Source organism: Drosophila elegans, unplaced genomic scaffold (genome assembly GCF_018152505.1).
Source record: "Drosophila elegans isolate 14027-0461.03 unplaced genomic scaffold, ASM1815250v1 contig_149, whole genome shotgun sequence".
Lineage (NCBI taxonomy): Eukaryota > Metazoa > Arthropoda > Insecta > Diptera > Drosophilidae > Drosophila > Drosophila elegans.
Window position 1 is genome coordinate 25002658 of NW_024545513.1, and position 17982 is coordinate 25020639.

At 44.9% G+C, this 17982-nt stretch overlaps 2 protein-coding genes across 4 annotated transcripts; one reads left to right on the top strand and one right to left on the bottom strand.

Moving 5' to 3' along the window:
- Window positions 1-657: 657 nt before the first annotated feature.
- Window positions 658-9312, top strand: LOC108148171 (poly(A) RNA polymerase gld-2 homolog B). Of its 3 annotated transcripts, none has more exons than XM_041710859.1 (8): window positions 658-1782; window positions 2161-3770; window positions 4812-5304; window positions 6619-6844; window positions 6897-7040; window positions 7994-8303; window positions 8385-8871; window positions 8929-9312. In XM_041710859.1, the coding sequence occupies exons 1-7, from the start codon at window positions 838-840 to the stop codon at window positions 8839-8841; spliced, it is 4185 nt and encodes a 1394-aa protein (XP_041566793.1). In that variant the 5' UTR covers window positions 658-837; the 3' UTR covers window positions 8842-8871; window positions 8929-9312. The 3 variants fall into 3 exon arrangements, with proteins under 3 accessions (XP_041566793.1, XP_017130559.2, XP_041566795.1); XM_017275070.2 differs by having other exon boundaries at window positions 2176-3770; XM_041710861.1 differs by having other exon boundaries at window positions 1513-1648; window positions 2344-3770.
- A 138-nt stretch (window positions 9313-9450) lies between these two features.
- Window positions 9451-17065, bottom strand: LOC108148153 (regulator of nonsense transcripts 1 homolog). Its single transcript, XM_017275048.2, has 3 exons — window positions 16496-17065; window positions 12952-16413; window positions 9451-10810 (listed from the first exon to the last, which is right to left on the bottom strand). The coding sequence occupies exons 1-3, from the start codon at window positions 16661-16663 to the stop codon at window positions 10769-10771; spliced, it is 3672 nt and encodes a 1223-aa protein (XP_017130537.1). The 5' UTR covers window positions 16664-17065; the 3' UTR covers window positions 9451-10768.
- Between the last annotated feature and the right edge of the window lie 917 nt (window positions 17066-17982).

Here is a 17982-nt window from a genome sequence, read left to right on the forward strand (position 1 = left end):
GTTAGAGGCGCAGTTTTAGTTTTTTATGAATGTTAGAATTGATGTGGAAAGTGTGTGTTGGACTTTAATGGAAACGGAGCAGTGCGGGAATCGCTCAACAAGATAAGCACCGTTTTTTTGTCCCGATCCTGGTATCGGAAAAATTGCAACGCCTTCGCGTTTTTGGCTTGGTGAGCTTCTTCGTTTATTTTAATTTCTTGTTCTTATCCCAAAACCGTTTCTCCGGCTGTCCGTTCCCTGGTTTCCGGGCTTTATTTCTTTTTTATTTTCCCAGCTTGCATTGCAGTTTCGGTTCTCCTCGCCTATAACGGTTCTTTTTCGTCGCCTCCTTCACACACAACGCAAAAAAAAGAAAGAAAAGGAGACTGCATTTGACCGAACACACGAAAAATAGACGTGCGAGCGTGTGTGTGTGTGTGTGTGTGTGTGTGTCTGCTGCTTGGGAAGTGAAACGAATCGAAAAAGAATCGAAAATACGGTATTTTTACACTGGTGGGCGTAAAAAGTGAAAGTGAAATATGACTTATTAAAATCCTGAAATTAAATAAAGTGTTAATAAGTAAAACACCAAAATATAGTAAAAAAAATAACAAAAATAAAAACAAGTTACAACAAAATCCTAACTAATAAAAATACACAATTATAACAATTAAAAAAAAAAAAAAAAAAAAAAAAAAAGTTTTCGAACTCGAAAAATTAACTAAAAAAAATTAACTATAATTTTACCATAAATTAAACCTAGTCCTAAGCAACTGAGCTAGCTATATGTGTTGAGAAATTTTGTATACTCAAAACTCAAGCCACGCAACCACATCCAAGTTCAATAAATCGTGGGCTATGTACGCCACCCGAGTAGCTGGCGACATGAAGATCTTTGCCGCAGATGTTGCCGAGAGCAGCGCCACGGAAACATGCAGCACTCCCGTGCAGCAGCAACAGCAGCTGCAGCAACTCGAGTTCCGGTCGCGGATTTCCGCCGGATCGCCGGCTCCCAAGCCGGGGCAGTGCCATCTGAAGTTCGGAAAGTACAACAACAAGGCGGCGAATCAAGCGAGCAGTTGCCACAGCAGCAACACCGAGAGCAACAAAGGACAACAGCAGCAACAACTGCAGTACTGCAGCAACAGTAACTCGTGGGCTCGCAAAAAATACTTTGGCAGCAGCAACGGCAGCAACGGCAGCAGTCTTCAGCAACAGCAACTGCAATCCACGTATTTCCAGCGACAGCAGCAGCAGCAGCAGCAACAAGAACAGCAAACGCTTAACAACAACAACGTGCTGATGAAGAATCAAAATCTCGTCCAGCCACAATTGACTGACTGCAAGCCCAGCGAAAGCAACAGCAATAGCAGCAGCAACATCAACGGCAACAGCAGCAACAGAATGGCGGCAAAGCCAGCCAAATGGCTCAGCGACAACAGCAGCAGCAACATTAGCAACAATAGCATCGGCTGCAGAAATACCACCAATAACATTGGTACAAAAAAGCGCAACCCATCGGCAGATGCCATTGCTGGCTACTATCGCAAGTGCCCAGACTCCCTGAGTCCAGAAACCGCAGCTGAGTCGACGGGAAAAGAGGCGGCAGTAGCAGTAGCAGGACATGGCCAGACCAGCCCCTCAGTTGCAGGCTCGAGCACGGAAAGTGGTACGGAAACATCCGCGGCCAAGAACCAGGATGAGGGACATGTCCAGGAGCCTGACAAGCAGCGACCCCGACAGCAACCCCTTAGTTTCTGGAAAACCAACTACCCGCAGCCAGCCGCCAGCCAGCAAAAGAATGTAAGAGACCTTCTAGAACGGTTTCCAAACAGCACATGGTCATAACTAATGTAACTCTATATTATCTTGTCATATAACTTGAGTAGGGCTTGATTCTGCTTTCAAATAATTTGATTTCTAGTCGTGAGTCCGACTTACACGTTCATTTCTACCTTTTTTAATGCTTTGATTTACTTTACATTTTTATTTTTTATTTTCAACAATTAAACAATAATTCAATAGTCCGACTAACACGTTCATTTTTTATCTTTATTTTATACTCATCATTTTTGCATGACAAAACATATTTACCCAAACAATTTTGAATTAAGTTTTAAACTTTGTGTTGAGAAATATTAGGTGAACATTTGAAATTGTAAAATACAAATAAATTAACAGGTTGTCAAATTCCAGAAGGAGACGGTGGCAGCAGTTGTTTCAGCGGCTGCTGTGGCGGCAGCTGCATCCGAGCACGAACAGCAACACCAACAGCAACATCAGTCTCTGGCCTTCGAGAACAGGCGAAACTCGGGCTACCAGCAACATCAGCAGCACAATTACTATCAATATTACTATCCACAGCCCAAACAGTTGACCATCGCCTCGTTCCTGCAGAAGGAACTTTTGCCAGACAGCAGCGAAAAGACCAGCCAGCACAGCAACAACAGCAACAGCAGCAGTAACAACGGCAGCAGCAGCAGCAACAACGGCAACAGCAACAGCAGCTTTTCAAGGCAGCAATACGGTCATCAGTCTGTGGGAACTGGCAGCTACCAGCAGCAACAGCAGCGCTACCGTAATGCCCAGAACGTCTATCAGCACTACCAGCACCAGCAGCACCAGCAGCACCAGCAGCAACATCAGCAACATCAGCCGCAGCAGCAACACCCTCCGCATCAGCATGGGATCGGCAACTCGCACTTCCGCCGGAAGCACAGCGACAACAATAACAGCAGCAGCGGCATCAACAAGAAGATGCACTACAGTCCATCGGTGAAAAACGGGGATCCCGCCGGGTCCGCTTCTGGCCATCAACAGCATCATAATCCACATCAGCAGCAGAAGACAATCGAGATTCTGGCCAGCAGCAACTTCAGCGCAGCGCATCGCCGCATGCAAGGCGGAGGCGGTAAGAACGGATACTACCACAACAACTATCACCCGCTGGCGGGCGAGGGCGGCTCCACGCCCACGCGCTCCGAGCACCAGAACATCTACAACCTCACCTACATCCATGTCGACATGGAGGCATCCAGTGAGGCTGTTGCATCGACGGCGGGAACGACACCGGTGGTCAAGCCCTCGTTGCTCAATAAACCGAGTATTTCGATAACGCCGGTTCCTTCCGTCTCCTCCGTCTCAGTGTCAACCCCAACCAATGTAGAAAGGGGGGTGGGGGGGATGCCTCAGGCGGTGAACGGCTCCGTTCTGCCAGCAGCGGCAGCCCACGTCCGCAACATGTTCGCACCGCCGCCGCTCGCGATGATTGGTGGCCACAAGCTGCTCTCCCCGGTGACTGGCGTCAGCATCACCACCACCACCACCACGCCCACCAAGATGATCAGCTGCGCCCAGCTGGACGAGGCCATAACGGCAGCGGCAGCCAGCGGAGGAGATCCCTCAGCCAGCAGTCCCAGCTTCAACCAGGCGGTGCCCTTTATTGTTCCCTCCCAGCAGCAACAGCAGCAGTCGCACCTAATCCCGAACTGCAGCACTTCGCAGACGCAGCCGCTGCCGCCTCCGCCGCAGGTGTTCTTTCATTTCGGCGACGGGTTCTGCAACCCGGGGCAGGGCCACCAAGCGCCTCCGGCTCCCGTGTGGGCACATTCCAGGTCGCCTTGCTACCAGTCCTCGTACGGATCCAGCTGCAGCCTCAACGGGATCGGCAATGGGAACTCGCCGCACTCCAAGGATGGGAATGCAGTTGGACTGCGACCCGGTTCGCCCGCCCTTTCCACCTCATCGCTGGGCAGCGAATCCCATTGGAGCGGCACAAGCAATCGCAGTCGGTATGTTAGAAAAATGTCTTCAATTATACAACATAACATACTTGCGTCCTTGTGAAATGAAACAGATCATTTGCATACCCTTGAAGGGGGTTGATAATTTCATTTATACTAGTTACATCTTTGACATTTTCTTTACATTTTCATTTAAACTTCTTGAAAAGCAAAACGTTTCAGCGCTAAATACACAATTTAATCTATTTTATATATGACAATGGCAACGTTGTCTATCTTAAGTGAAACGAGAACACTTTCACAGTGCTCTACTCTTTCGTAAAGTAACAAAATGCATTAAAATCATTGTTGGGTTTCAAGCAGTCGATTTTTTTTTTAGTTAGGTTCCATAGTCTAGTTTTAATTAAATAATCATTTTGAGTTTTTGCCCCTTTAAATCTTTTAAGAAGGCAAAGAAAAAAACGACAATAATGTATAAATAAAAATAAAGTTTTTAAGGTCTTGTATGCACTATGGAATATAAATAATATACATAAGATATGCATCAAGGTTAAAATTAATTGATTAAAAGTCTGTTTTAAGCATTGTAGAATGTGCAGCGGAGTCAATTTTTGCATAAGCTTCTCATAGGTGAGGTGGACTCTCAAATTATTATGCAGGAAAATTCTATTGATCACTTATCATCAAACATTGCATAATTGAATTTAAAGTACACTTATTTTAGTATATAGCCCTGTAGATGTTAGTTAGCAGTTCATTGCTAACTATAAATCAATAAGTAAATAAAAATGATTCATAAGAATAAGTTGTAGTGACGATGCGCACCAAGAGCGTCTGCATGGGAGTGTTATATAATGATACTTATTTAAATTTTATTTAAATGTATATATTCTATCATCTTCTAGTCGATTGTACAATTTCCATTGCTCTCTTACATATTTTTAAATTTGAATTATTCAACAAATAAATAATTCATATGCTTGTAGTCCGAGTTCTTGTTTAAGTAAACAAATGTTTTTTTTAAACCCAAACCAATTTCTATGTACAACTTCCCAGTGGACTGATACATTTTGAAATTTGTATTTTCAGCTTGGGCGGAGGCCACGGAGGCCACCTCTCCATTTCACCCACTCCAAGTGCTTTAGGATCTGCACAGTTGTCCCCCCATCTGCCCCCCCATCTGCACCAGCCGCACCAACCACACCAGCCACACCAGCAACTCCAGCAACACCCTCCCCCGCTCGTAACCCATCACCCGCATGGGCAGCTAAACGGACACGCAATGACCCCCTTTATCCCACACCGTCCCCATCCGCCGCCGCCTCCGCCAGTTTCGTCCCCGAATCCCACGCCAGGAGCCACAGCAGGAGGACCCTGGTACGAGCTGGTCCTGCCCCCCGATCGCTACTTGGCCCAAGCGCGGAACACGGAGGTCGTCGTTCAGCCTGAGAAGCTCATCTGCATGTGCAAGTACGACAACCTGTCTGCTGACATCTGGAAGAGGTTCCGGGGCGCCCAGCAGACGCAGCAGAAGTTCAAGCTCAAGATGCGGCTCTGGCGGTACCTATTCCTTTGGATGAATGTAAGTGAAAACGGCGATATGCTCTTTAACCTATCTACATACCTATGTTCATGTACTCCCATTTGTCCGCTAAGCATAAAGAAAAGGGTACAAAATACACATGTAACAGGAAAGTAATGTATTATGTAAAATATATACATAAATTCGAGATCTATGATCTGTCTGCGCGTAAGATGGTCGAGATTTTCGATTTTACAGTTTGCTGCGCGGATATAATTGGTGTCGCCATCTGCCGCATGCAGTTTTACTATTTGTTAGCAGAGCAACGATTTTTTTTTTTCAAATATACTACAGCGTTTCTTGTTTTTACTTTTTTCTAAGCCATTTTATATGTTAATTATAGACGACCTGTAGGTTCTTTCATTATTTTGTCTGTGTAGAAGGAAATTGCAAATAACGTTTTCAAAAAAAAAATCATTAAACATAAACACCGAATTAAAATTTTTGATATATTTTCTACTTGGAGAAATAACGAAAAGTTAATAACACCTAAAAATGTATTTTTAACGATATATAGCACGTATCAGTATATCCGCGTTGGAAATCTAACCGTTGTTCCTAAAACTTGCAGGTTTACCCAGGTTTTCGCACTACCATACCCTCTTCTCCTGAAACAATTCACTTTCTATATGTCTTAAAAAAAGCGATACCTTTTGATTTCTGTATCATTTAGTTAAGATCGAAATTTTCTTGCTGATTTTCAATATTGCGGCTTTATAGCTTTTTAAACTTTTTAAGCTCCCGACCTACTGTGATAAATCACACATAACATTTTTTTTTGTGTATTAGTATCGTAGGTTTGTATTAGTATATTCGGCTAATTGTATTTTAAGACAGCCATTGGTTTATCAATACGAGAGAATACATATTTTTGTCAATATACACAGATTACAGTTTTTGGGAAAATGTTCCGACAGAAAAAACAGCTCAAGTTAAAATCAGAGATGTTTCCAACAAACGCTTTAAGAGATTTTATTTTGAAATTGAATAATTTTTTTCCGGCTGTTCTCGAAGTGTAGAGCTGGCAAACACTGTGAAAGTTTCGAAAAATATAAAATTCTTTATTTTTGGGCATGTTTTAAAGTCTCGGAGGTTTCAGTTTTATATAGCGCCCATCTAGTTGTTGGCAAAAAAGAACCATGGTTTGTGAAATTCGAAAAAGCTTTTTCTTGTTTTATCTGACAAGTAAAGAAGCATTGCCTACCATATCATGCATAACAAATTAAAGAAGGTATAAATATGAAAATGAAGAAAGCAAACCGAAAATAATTAAGAGATGTTATTCTGGAAAACGTTCAATTGGGGCACTTGCAGCAACCGATGTTCGAGAGGTACCGCATCTGCTTAGTTGGGTCGACCATCACTGGCTTCGGGACGGACTCCTCCGACATCGACATGTGCCTGCTTCCCGAGCAGGGGGCGCATCCTCATCCTCATCCCCACCAGCATCAGTACCACCAGCACCACCACTACCACAACGAGAAGCGGACCGAGGCTCTGATCATTCTCACCCTGTTCAACGCGGTGTTGAAGGACACAGGTAACGAAAGCTGGGTGGCCATGCTTTGCATCAGAGTGACCGTCTTTCGCAGAGGTTTTTCAGGACTTTAACCTGATCGAGGCGAGGGTGCCGATCCTGCGCTTTAAAGACATTACCAATGGAATCGAAGTCGATCTCAACTTCAACAACTGCGTAGGTATCAAAAACACCTATCTGCTGCAGCTTTACGCCCAACGTAAGTCATAGAGAATCGACAGTTTTTTGGTTTTTAATATTAATTGTACCAAGTACTCGTCAAATAGAATAATGAATTTATTTTCGCAAATTTCTGTTGCTTGGAGATAATCAATTGCCAACTCTACCTTATTTATAGATATTATTCTATTGGTGTTTGACTAAGTACCTATCTTTTATGTCTTAAATGATTTGAATAATACTTTAGGTGCTAGCTTGTAATCTTTTTTAAGGATATTCGTAAGGAATTAAACCCAAAAGCCGTGAATAACAAGTGAGTGTTATTTTGAGCGATTAAATGTACAAAACAAATGGTTCACTTTTGATTTTTTTGCATAACAATAATTATTTTATTCTTAGCTTTTTAGTTTCTAACTAATCATTGAGTAACCATCACCCGTATTCATAAGTTTTGACACCTAAAAAATCAATTCAAACCGAATTTAGAACTTTTACCCGTAACATTAAAAAAAACCTTTACAAAACAATAAATATAAACGTAACAATATAATATGAATGGTACAATAATCTATTTCAGCTCAGTTCCAACCGATTTCAAAAAAACTTTCGGTTTAAATTTGTTTGAAAATTATCTTTTATAAAGTAAACTTAATTTCGGTTTTTTATTTTACGATTCTTTTCTGTCAAACTGTATTCTGGATCTCATTGTTTTATTGGTGCGATTGGGGTTTGGTAATAAGTAATCAGTTTTAAGTTAGTAATTAATTGAGAAGTCATTTATAATTTATTGTGTCACTTACATCTAACGTGGATTTGTTTAACAAATACTTCCATATTTTCGATCGTTTTTAAAACCTATTTGTTCAGGGTATGGTTTAATGTGTTTTGACTGTGATCATTTCTCATCATCACTGGTGTGTTGTCAAGTGTGCTTCACCTGCATAGCATACTGCTCAGATCAGACTATCTCTAACGCTCCACCTGACATTTTAGTGGATTGGCGGACACGGCCGTTGGTGGTGATTGTGAAGCTCTGGGCGCAGTACCACGACATCAACGACGCCAAACGCATGACCATCTCGAGCTACTCGCTGGTCCTAATGGTGCTGCACTACCTGCAGCACGCCTGTGTGCCGCACGTCCTGCCCTGCCTGCACACCCTCTACCCGGAGAAGTTCCAGCTGGGGCAGCAGGACTGCCTCGACCTGGATCTCATCGAGTCGATCGAGCCCTACCCGGCGCTGAACAGCCAGACGCTCGGCGAGCACCTGCTTGGCTTCTTCAAGTACTACAGCAGCTTTGAGTGAGTCTGGCACTGATCTGCAAGTGTAACCCATCGATGACCTCTAACTTATCCCCAATCGTTGGCAATCGTTGACTGTAGCTTCCGGAACCTGGCCATCTCCATACGCACTGGCGGCGTCTTGCCGGTCTCCACGTGCCGCATGGCCAAGAGCCCCAAGAACGACGTTTACCAGTGGAAGGAGCTGAACATCGAGGAGCCCTTCGATCTGTCCAACACGGCGCGCTCCGTCTACGACTATGCCACCTTTGAGCGTGTGAAGGCCGTTTTCCTGGCCTCGGCGCGTCGCCTCGACCACACGCTCGACTTGGCCACCGTCTTTCGGCCCATCCACCATGTACAGGCACAGGCACAGGCACAGCCACAGGCTCAGGCACAGGAGGGCTTTCCCCAACAGCAGTTCGTCGACCACCAGCTGCACTATTCCAATCCCGGCCAGCAGCGGACTGCGGGTGGAGGTGCCGCTCCAGGCTCCAGCAAATTGAGCCCAGATGCGGCCACCACCTTTGCCGAACCGACTGCAGCGCACGTAGCCTAGTTGGAACAGAAACAGAGCTGAAAGATTGAGGTCCTAATTTGACTTTCTTTACTTTTTGCATCTCTATATGTATTTAATCTCTTCCAGGTATTTGCAAAACATGAAGATAAAGATAGTTAACTTGTCCCTGCAATGTTAGATCAGAACAGAAACCTTGTAAATTGAAATTCAAATTCGAAAAATCCGAAATTACAAACGATTTGTGTGAGAAACAAAGCGAATGGAATAGAATTTCAATACATTTTCATGCACCCCTATCTTGTTAAATGTTATTATATTCATTTATTTATACTTTTATAAACTCAAATTGTTTTATCGGATTCCATCACTTATTGTAAACATTCACGGAGGTCTGCGATATTCGTCCCTCCTGTGGTGTGTATGTATCTCTTTGAAAAATAAAATGTCACCCGAAAACGTAAACCCAAGTTCTGTGAAAAAAAAAATAAAACAACATGCAAACCAAAAAAATTTTCGAATTTTCCAAACTTAGATTTTGAGTTGCTAACAAAATAAACATATCTCTGTCGAACTCAATATAAGGATATATAAAAATCTATTCCAGAAATAATGCTTAGGCCCCATTTGGCGAAAAAAAAGCCACATCCATTTGTTTTTCGCAAGGGAAAACTTAAATTCTTTATTTAGAATTTCCAAAAAAAATGTTTCATTTTTTTGAATCAAAGAGTCGCGTGGGGAAGAATTAACTCACAATATATAGAAAAAATATACAATTTTCATATCGTTTTAAAAACAATTAACAGGCATCTGTAACTGCGTTAATATTAACTAATATTAACTTTTTTCTGATCATGGCCCTCTTTTCCGTCGGTTCGGTACGTTTATAATTGTGTGTAGATGGTTTTTTTTTTTTTTTTTTTAGTTTTTTTTAGGGTTGAAGATCGCAACGCGAATCCTTATCAATCATCCGATTTCCAATCTGCGCTGGAAAGTTGCATCCGCGTTGGGGGCGCCAGCGTTCCCGTGCGATTAAAAATTGCGAATCCATAGTTTCGAATTGGATTTTGTTTCGTTTTGGATTTTTTTGGTTTTTTTTTTTTTTTTTTTTGTTGTTTTTTGTATTTTGTGTGTTTGTTAGGATAACAAATGCATACAGAAATCAAAGAGTCCAAGAATGTACGAAGCGTACAACGGTGAGCATGGGGTCGTCGGTGTGAGTAAACCGTTTTCGGGAAGGAGGTTAGAACAGGAGCAAAGGATTGACTGCTGCACTGGAGGCCAGAAGGAGGTTAGAAGGTAAGAAGGTAAGCCACTTGGTGAATACGTGTTATGGGCGGGAGTGCGTTTGCGTTTTGCGTTTGCGCCGTAGGCTCCGGCTGCGAATCCTGATTGGCAAAACAAAGAAACGTCTCGAGAAGAGAGTTGTCCATCGTCGTCGTCGTTTCAAGGGCATCTGGTGTGGCGCCTTGCCGGCAGGTTGGCTCATTCGGAGAGCACTCGTAACCAGTGACCAGTGGCCAGTGGCCAGTGGTCAATGGTCAGTGGCCAGTCGCCTGGCCATGACCTCATGGCCCTCGGCGTTTCGGGAACATCTACCTGTCTGTGTGCTCCAGTGGCTGCAGTGCTTCCTGGCAGCCTACACCGATCTGCTCTCGATCTCTCGATCTCTTGATCTCTTGATCTCTCGACATTTCCTCCGCCTTCTCTAAAACTCACTCCTCATCTCGCCATCGCCATCTCCATCTCCGTCTCTCTCACTGCCTTCAATGTCCCGCTCGTACTCGTGTTCCTAGGTCGCGCTGTTTCCCGCATCTGTCGTTGTTCCCGTGATCGTCCTCTTTGCTTGCTTCCTGCTGCCTACTGATGCTACTCCTTGATGATGACTTCAAAGTTGAGTTTGTTGTTGTTTCGTTTGGGTTGCTTTTGCTTGTAATCGTTTGTAGTTGGTGCACCTCCGGCCGGATTCTCAATAAGGCTGTGAAAACTGGTTCAAACTTCGTTCGCCCGACTGCAATACACAGGGAAATCAACAAGGTTAAGGATTATTGGGTGTATAAACTAAACGAAAAATATCGATTGCTTATTTTTAGCAATTCATATACTATCTAAAAGTACATATAGTTTATGCATTTAGTAATGTTTTAATTGTGAAATAATGCATCTATTTATTAATTATCGAAATTACAACTAGTATGAAACCTAAATATTTATTCCATATGCTGACTCCAGCCATTTTACAAGGACAAATAACTTTATACCTCCAAGGTGCCAAATTTTTTTTAATAAAGAGAATTTTTTATAAACTCTATTTTACTATGAAATATTCTACATCATAGCTTAAAATATATTTGGAGCGCAAATCAGTTGTTTATAAAAAGAAAAAAATTTTAGGAAATTCAAACATTATTATTAATTATACAAATTAATATTTCAACTAAAATTAACTAAAAACATTTAATACTAAAAAAAAAACAAAAAGGAAATAAAAAAAGCCCTTATGGTAATACAAATATTTTAACTTAATAAAACCTTTTGTTATTAACTAAGTAAGTCACTTTGAAAATATTTTAACATCCAAAATATGTTAAATAATGAAAGCATATTGTTAAGTATGTATTTATTTAAGAAAATTATATTCTTATAAGTAATTTTAATAATGAATATTGTAATGAATGGTTTATGTTAAACAAAAAATACTAAGATTAAGTTAAATAACCTTAGTGTTGTCAGAAGTCAAGCTTTTTTATTTTTAAACAAAAGGTTAAGTAAGGTAATGATAATTTAAATTTTTCCTAATTTTCCTAAACCCTAATCAGATTTTATAGCGCTAAAACGGTTAGCACATTTAACCGCATAGTTGGAATCTATAAATACTCCAAATACATCTAAAAGCTTTAAAACAAAATTTGTGTTTCGGTTTTTCCAAAAAAAAAAAATTATTAAATTTTTCCCTTTAGAATCTATTCTTTTTATCGAAAAAGAATTGAACGTAAAACTACATTTTGATGTATTAAATAAAGCTGTAATTTTAAAAAAGATCGCACCTAGTAGGTTATAAGAATTCATTTTTAAGAATTTAAAAATGTTATTTATAGATTACGCGTTTAAAGTTTATTATGTCTGTGTTAATTTTTTGTTCGAATAGACTTGAAATTTTAAGGACGTAATAATAATTTTAAAGCAAAAATTATTATCAAATATGAATTTGAAAATATCAAATTAAGCATTTTTCCTTTTAAGAAAATATATATAGCAGTTAATGATTATGATTATGATTAACTTTCGCATGTGTTTAAAAACATTGAAGCCATCATGATTTGCAGCTCAATTAATCGATAGCTCATATGACAGCTATATGATATCGTTTTCCGATTTTAATAAAAGCGTAATTCTAAACTGTCAAATTATTAATAAGTCAAAAAGAATTAACAAAAAAAAAAAAATAGGAAAGTTACATTTAAAAAAAAACATTTTTTTTGTTTTTATTGTTTTCTTGGAAGCTATATGTTATAGTCATCCGATTTTAAAGAAATTTAAACCGTAGTTCTGAAATATTTAGCCATTATTATATGTTGAAGAACTAACAAAAATTAAAAAACAGCAATGTTTTAATTTTTTTCATTTTTTTTTCCGATTTTTCCTATGGGAGCTATACGCTATAGTCGTCCGATCCTGCAATAGAAAGACAACTTTTGGGAAAGTTTCATGCAGATAGCTTTAAAACTGAGAGACTAGTTTGCGTAGAAACGGACGGACGGACAGACGAACATGGCTAGATCGACTCTTCCAGTGATGCTGATCAAGAATATATATACTTTATAAAGTCGGAAATGTCTCCTTTAGTGAATTGCAAACTTCTGACTGAAATTATAATACCTTCTGCAAGGATATAAAAATTGATGCAAAAGCGGGTGTACTAATCAAGAATATACGTATAAATACTTTACAGAAAACTATAATACCCTCTTAGGCGTATAATTGCATATGAGTGTTTTGTGCCTATTGCGATATATAATTTCATTGAGTGGGCTAACATTTTTGCCATTGCTAAACGGTGTAGAATCTAATTTTAGTACTAGCGCATTAACTGTAACGTTTAAGATTTCAGCACGCGGAATAGTTAAAACAAAAACAAAAAAAAAAACTCACCACGTTTAAGGCCACATCCTGGGAGAGCAAACCATCCATCTGTGATATTTGGCCAAAGTCCTGCGAAAGCTCTGGCTGCTGGGAAAGAGCAAATCCGCTGGGCTGCGTCATTTGCAGCGACATGGGCGCCGGCTGCTGGCTGAACGGAGTGGCGGCACCTCCCGTGCCCACCTGTCCGCCAATTCCTCCGCCTCCTCCTGTCGCTCCTGCTGCTCCACCTGGAGCCTGGCCAGCCGTGATACGCGATTTTCCCGGCTTCTGAGACTTCTTACTGTTACTACCGGCTAAGGAGCCTAATCCAGCTCCGGCTCCGACTCCAGCGCCCACGCCCACGCCCACTCCCGAATTGACCGCTGAGGAGAAGTGACCGGACTGCTGCTGCTGCTGCTGCTGCATGGCCCGGTTCTGCTTGGCCGCCATGATGGCCTGCTGGTGCTGGTTGTAGAACCGCGGCGGAATATTGCTCATGTTCATGAACATGCCAACGGGGACCGGCATGTTGCCCAGGGCTGCCGCTCCGTGCTCGCTGGATATGTAGCCAATGGAGTCGTGATGCAGGTGAGCAGCCGCCCAGCTGGGTCCCGTACCGCCGGCCCCTCCGAAGTTGTTGTTGGTACCGGCAACACCACCAGCACCAGCACCACCACCACCACCAGCACCTCCGACGCCGCCTGTGCCCAGGCCAAAGCCCATCATAGCATTGGAGCTGGGGGCACCGTAGCCGAGGGGAGAGCCGCCGCCGTAGGGGCCAACGCCGCCAAACTGGCCGCCGTTCATGGTCTGACCGGGCATCTGGCGGTTGTGGCCGTAGCCGCCGCTGCGGTCGTAAATGGAGCCGGGCACCATCACCTCCTTGGCATCGGCCGTCATGGTGGACATGAAGTGCGCACCGATGTTCATGCTGTTCACGAGCTTCTTGGGCTTCTGGAAGTGGATGAGCGACTCCTTGAGGTTGTTCAGCGAGCCCTCGACGAGCACCTTGCGGTCCTTGTAGAAGTTGAGCAGGTGGTTCCACAGCTGCTGCTTGGCTAGCACCTTGGGGTTGCCCACGATGATGATGCCGTACTTGGCCCGCGTGAGGGCCACATTGAGGCGCCGCGGGTCGTTGAGGAAGCCGATGCCCTGGCGCTCGTTGGAGCGCACGCACGACATGATGATGATGTCCTTCTCGCGCCCCTGGAACGCGTCCACGCTGGCAATTTCGATCTCCTGGTAGAGGCGCGAGTGCAGGCTGCCCTGGTATTGCATGTATTGTACCAGGTACGCACGCTGGCCCTCGTAGGGCGTGATGATTCCAATTTGTTCCGGCTTGATGCCCGCCTTGAGGAACCGCGTCGTGATCTTCTCCACGTTGGCCGCCTCTGTGCGGTTGAGGAAGGACGTTCCGGAGCCGGCAATCTCCTCCTGACCCTGCGTGACCAGGAAGAACATGGGTCGCTCTGGCTGCGGCCACGGGAAGTCCAGCTTAAGGCGGCGGTCCTCCGCGCAGACGCCGTTCTGCAGCGAGCCCTCGTAGAAGAAGTTGGACGGGAACTGGGACAGCTCGGGGTGCATGCGGTACTGCACCTCCAGGCGGAACGGACGGATGCCCAGGACCACCAGGCGCTCGAACAGACTCTGCGAGAGGCCGGCACGGGCCGCCTTCTTGCACATGACCACCGGTCCCAGCTGGCAGTGGTCGCCCACGAGGATCAGCTGCTTGGCGCCCAGCACCACGGGCACCATGCACTCGGGCTCCGTCGACTGCATCGACTCGTCGATCAGGATCGAGGTGAACTTGATGCGCGACAGCCGCCCATCCCCGGCGCCCACGCACGTGCAGCAGATGACGTCGGCCGCCTCCAGGAGCTGGTTCTCGGTGCCGCGCTTCAGACTGCGGTAGCGCTTCTCGTCCGCCGAGCTCAGCTCGCCGGTCTCGTCCTTCAGCTGCTGGAGCTTCTTCAGCTCCGAGTTGGTCTCCATGTTGCGGATTTGGTTGTGCAGCGCCAGAAAGCTGACGGGACTGTCGATGGCCTCGCGACTCTTGGCGCACACCCGCACCACCTTCAGGTTGGTGCGGTGGATCTTCTCCGTCAGCTGGTCCACGGCCGTGTTGCTGGGCGCGCACACCAGCACCGTGCCGCCGTGCTGCTTCACCAGCTGGTACACGATGGTGGCCGAGGTCACCGTCTTTCCGGTGCCTGGCGGCCCCTGAATCAGCGAGAGCGGACGCTGGAGTGCGTGCTTCACCGCGTACACCTGGCTGCGATTCAAGTCCGGCAGATGCGGGGCGCTGTAGAGCTTGGGCTGCGGACCGCGGAACAGCACCTCGTCGTTGGCATCTGGACGGCCGTGGCCCAGCAGGCGCGAGTAGATGTAGTTGGACACCGAGTTGCGGTCCATGGCGAAGTGGCGCAGGGCGCGCGTCATGCGGTCAAAGGAGGTGCACTTCCAGATGAAGTCCACCGAGAAGTTGCTGGTGCACTTGACGGGAGCGTTTGACGAGGTCTTCAGCTCGAGGCCGACGTCGTCGCCGAAATTGTCCGGCACCTTGATCACGTGTCCGATCTCGTTCCACGGATTGAACAGCTCGCCCACGTAGCGCAGGCGCAGCTCGTCGCCGTGCATTAGCTTCATGTCCGAGTCGGTCTTGGCGAGCGTGAAGTAGGCGATGGTCTTCTTGTTCAGGCCCACGTCCCATCGCACCTCGATGTTCTCCTGGGTGGCGGACTCCTTCAGCTTCTTGTCGTAGTCGGCTTCGAGGCGAACCAGCGGCCCGAACGTCTTCTCGTACTGGTAGCCGTCCTCGTAGCGTAGCAGCACCTGGGCGGGCTCCGAGTCGATGCCCGGCTTCTCCAGATCCTGGAACGTGGCCTCGATATTGTCCTTCCACAGCTCCTCCAGCTTGTTGATCTGGGCGGCCGAGATTTGGCGAGCCCGCAGCTGGCCCTGCTCGCTGGGCTGCTTCACCAGCCAGGGCAGAAAGCATCGGTCGGCAATCAGGGGCTTCCACTGCTCCTGGTCCCAGTTCATGTCCTTCAGCGAGTTCTGGGCGGCGCACGGCTGCCGGCAGAGCAGCACGACCACCGAGTCGGCCTTGGCCGGGATGAAGCCCAGCACAAAGACGTTGCGGACGCCGCACGAGTAGCACTCGAGGATGGTCTCGCCCAGCGGCCCCTCGCCGTGCAGGGTCACCTCGCGGTGCTTCGCCCGCACCAAATGGTTGATGATGTGCGAGCCGGAAGTGCTGCCGCGTCCGTTGCAGAACCACTTGCGGCAATTGTTGCACATGACCACCGTGGCAGGGTCGTGGATGCCGCAGTATTTGCACGCGTGCGCGGGCAGCTCCTTTACGTACGAGCTGCCGGCGTCGTCGTCCTCCTCCTCGAACTGCAAATCGGCCAAATCGTTCGTGATGCTGGCCAACCGGGGATGCGAATGCGAATGCAAGTGCGAGTGCGAATCCCCGCCAGATCGGCGTGGCTGTAAAAAAAAAAAAAGTGAAGATTGACCGTAGAGAATATTGGACTATGATAAGGAACTACTGCTCAAGGCACAAACTCACGTGGAGCTCCAGCTGATCGCCCTGCGTTTGGCTCTGCGAGGTGGAGGGCATGGTAAAGTCGCGGTAGTCGTACTGCGTCGGCTGCGTGTCCGCTCCTGGCAGCAGCTCGTTGTCGTCCATGTCCAAAAACGAGAGCGCCGAGCTGGGCGCGTACGTGTCCACGCTCATGGCGCCTGTTGTTCCTCACCCAAGGTTGTTAATTTTGGGTGCGGATCTGTAGGCGGATCGTCGTATGGATCGTGGGTGGATGCAACGCCGCTTCACTGCCAACTTCCAACTACCAGCTACTCAATTGCACTTCCCGCCCGAACACGATTCGCTTGCCAGAGTCAACTGGCTGACTTCTGCTGCGACTGCTTTCCAGGCGGAACGTGTACAAGATGATGATTGTGGCGCGTTCAGTTTCTCTGGCGCCTGTCGGTCGCCGCTTCCTCGAAAATGCGACTCCTCTGTGTACAGAATCCAGTTCGTTGGAGAGTCTCACTTTCGAGAGGCTCACCTGGGGTAGAAAAAATGAAAGAATTGTCGCTTGTCCAACAAATTTGCCCGGCCTGTTGCGATAGAGCTGGATCACAACTCGATTGCCATTCGATACTATCGATAATTTATTTCACTACGAAACCGAATAAAAATAATTCCCTTGGAAATTTAATGTAGCTGACCTTCTAGATAAAATATACAGTCAAATTAAATATGTTATATGTATATATATATGGGTTTATTTTGTATTTATTTAAGGTTTGGTGTTTTCGAGCTAAGAGCAAAACATTTGTTATTTGTACTCAAAGTGATTGAAACTAGAAGTGGATGTTTCAAGTTCGTTTATGGCCTCATGATTGATAATATTCTGATACTATCACCACTAGCACAGCTGTTTCGGAAAATTTCCCTTTTAAATGTAATAGCAAAACAAAAAATTCAACTGTTCTGCACCGCAATGGTAAGAAAAATACCGTAACAATACAAATAAAACTTAAAAATTTATAATGGAGTGTAGTCGATGGCTTTTCCTAATAAATTAGTCGATAGCACCCAATCGGAAATGTTCCATCCCTATGCTGCGATTAGTGTGACTGTGCCAAGAGCTCACTAAAAATACGTCTGACCATGCATCAATACACCGTAAAAATACCATAGATCAACAATTTAAAACCATTTCCACTGGATCATATGTTACAATTCCTTTTAGCATTCCTGTCGTTCGCATGGGTCGCCAAATAAAATTTAAGCAATTAACAATTAATTGTTATTTATAATACTCTTATTTTTATTTATAATAATATATATTTATGGAAATTGAACGCTAATACGGGTACGACATTACTTGAGTACTGCCTGAGATTTTTTAGGTAATAAGTTCACGGTCACACTGCCTTTTTAACGTTAATTTCAAACTTTATTGTTTACCTTAGAATATTGAGTTTATACCGCTAATTTAAAAGCTTGTGACCTTTGTTGTGACCTTTAAATCGTAAAAATTATTTGCT

Bases quoted from the DNA above. Each gene is read 5' to 3' on its own strand.
- LOC108148171 (XM_041710859.1), top strand. From the start codon at position 838: ATGTACGCCACCCGAGTAGCTGGCGACATGAAGATCTTTGCCGCAGAT. The intron at 5,305-6,618 runs GTAAGTGAAAAC...GGGCACTTGCAG, and splicing joins ACCTATTCCTTTGGATGAAT to CAACCGATGTTCGAGAGGTA. The intron at 7,041-7,993 runs GTAAGTCATAGA...CTGACATTTTAG, and splicing joins GCTGCAGCTTTACGCCCAAC to TGGATTGGCGGACACGGCCG.
- LOC108148153 (XM_017275048.2), bottom strand. From the start codon at position 16,663: ATGAGCGTGGACACGTACGCGCCCAGCTCGGCGCTCTCGTTTTTGGAC. The intron at 16,414-16,495 runs GTGAGTTTGTGC...TTTTTTTTACAG, and splicing joins GCGATCAGCTGGAGCTCCAC to CCACGCCGATCTGGCGGGGA. The intron at 10,811-12,951 runs GTGAGTTTTTTT...TGTGTATTGCAG, and splicing joins AGGATGTGGCCTTAAACGTG to TCGGGCGAACGAAGTTTGAA.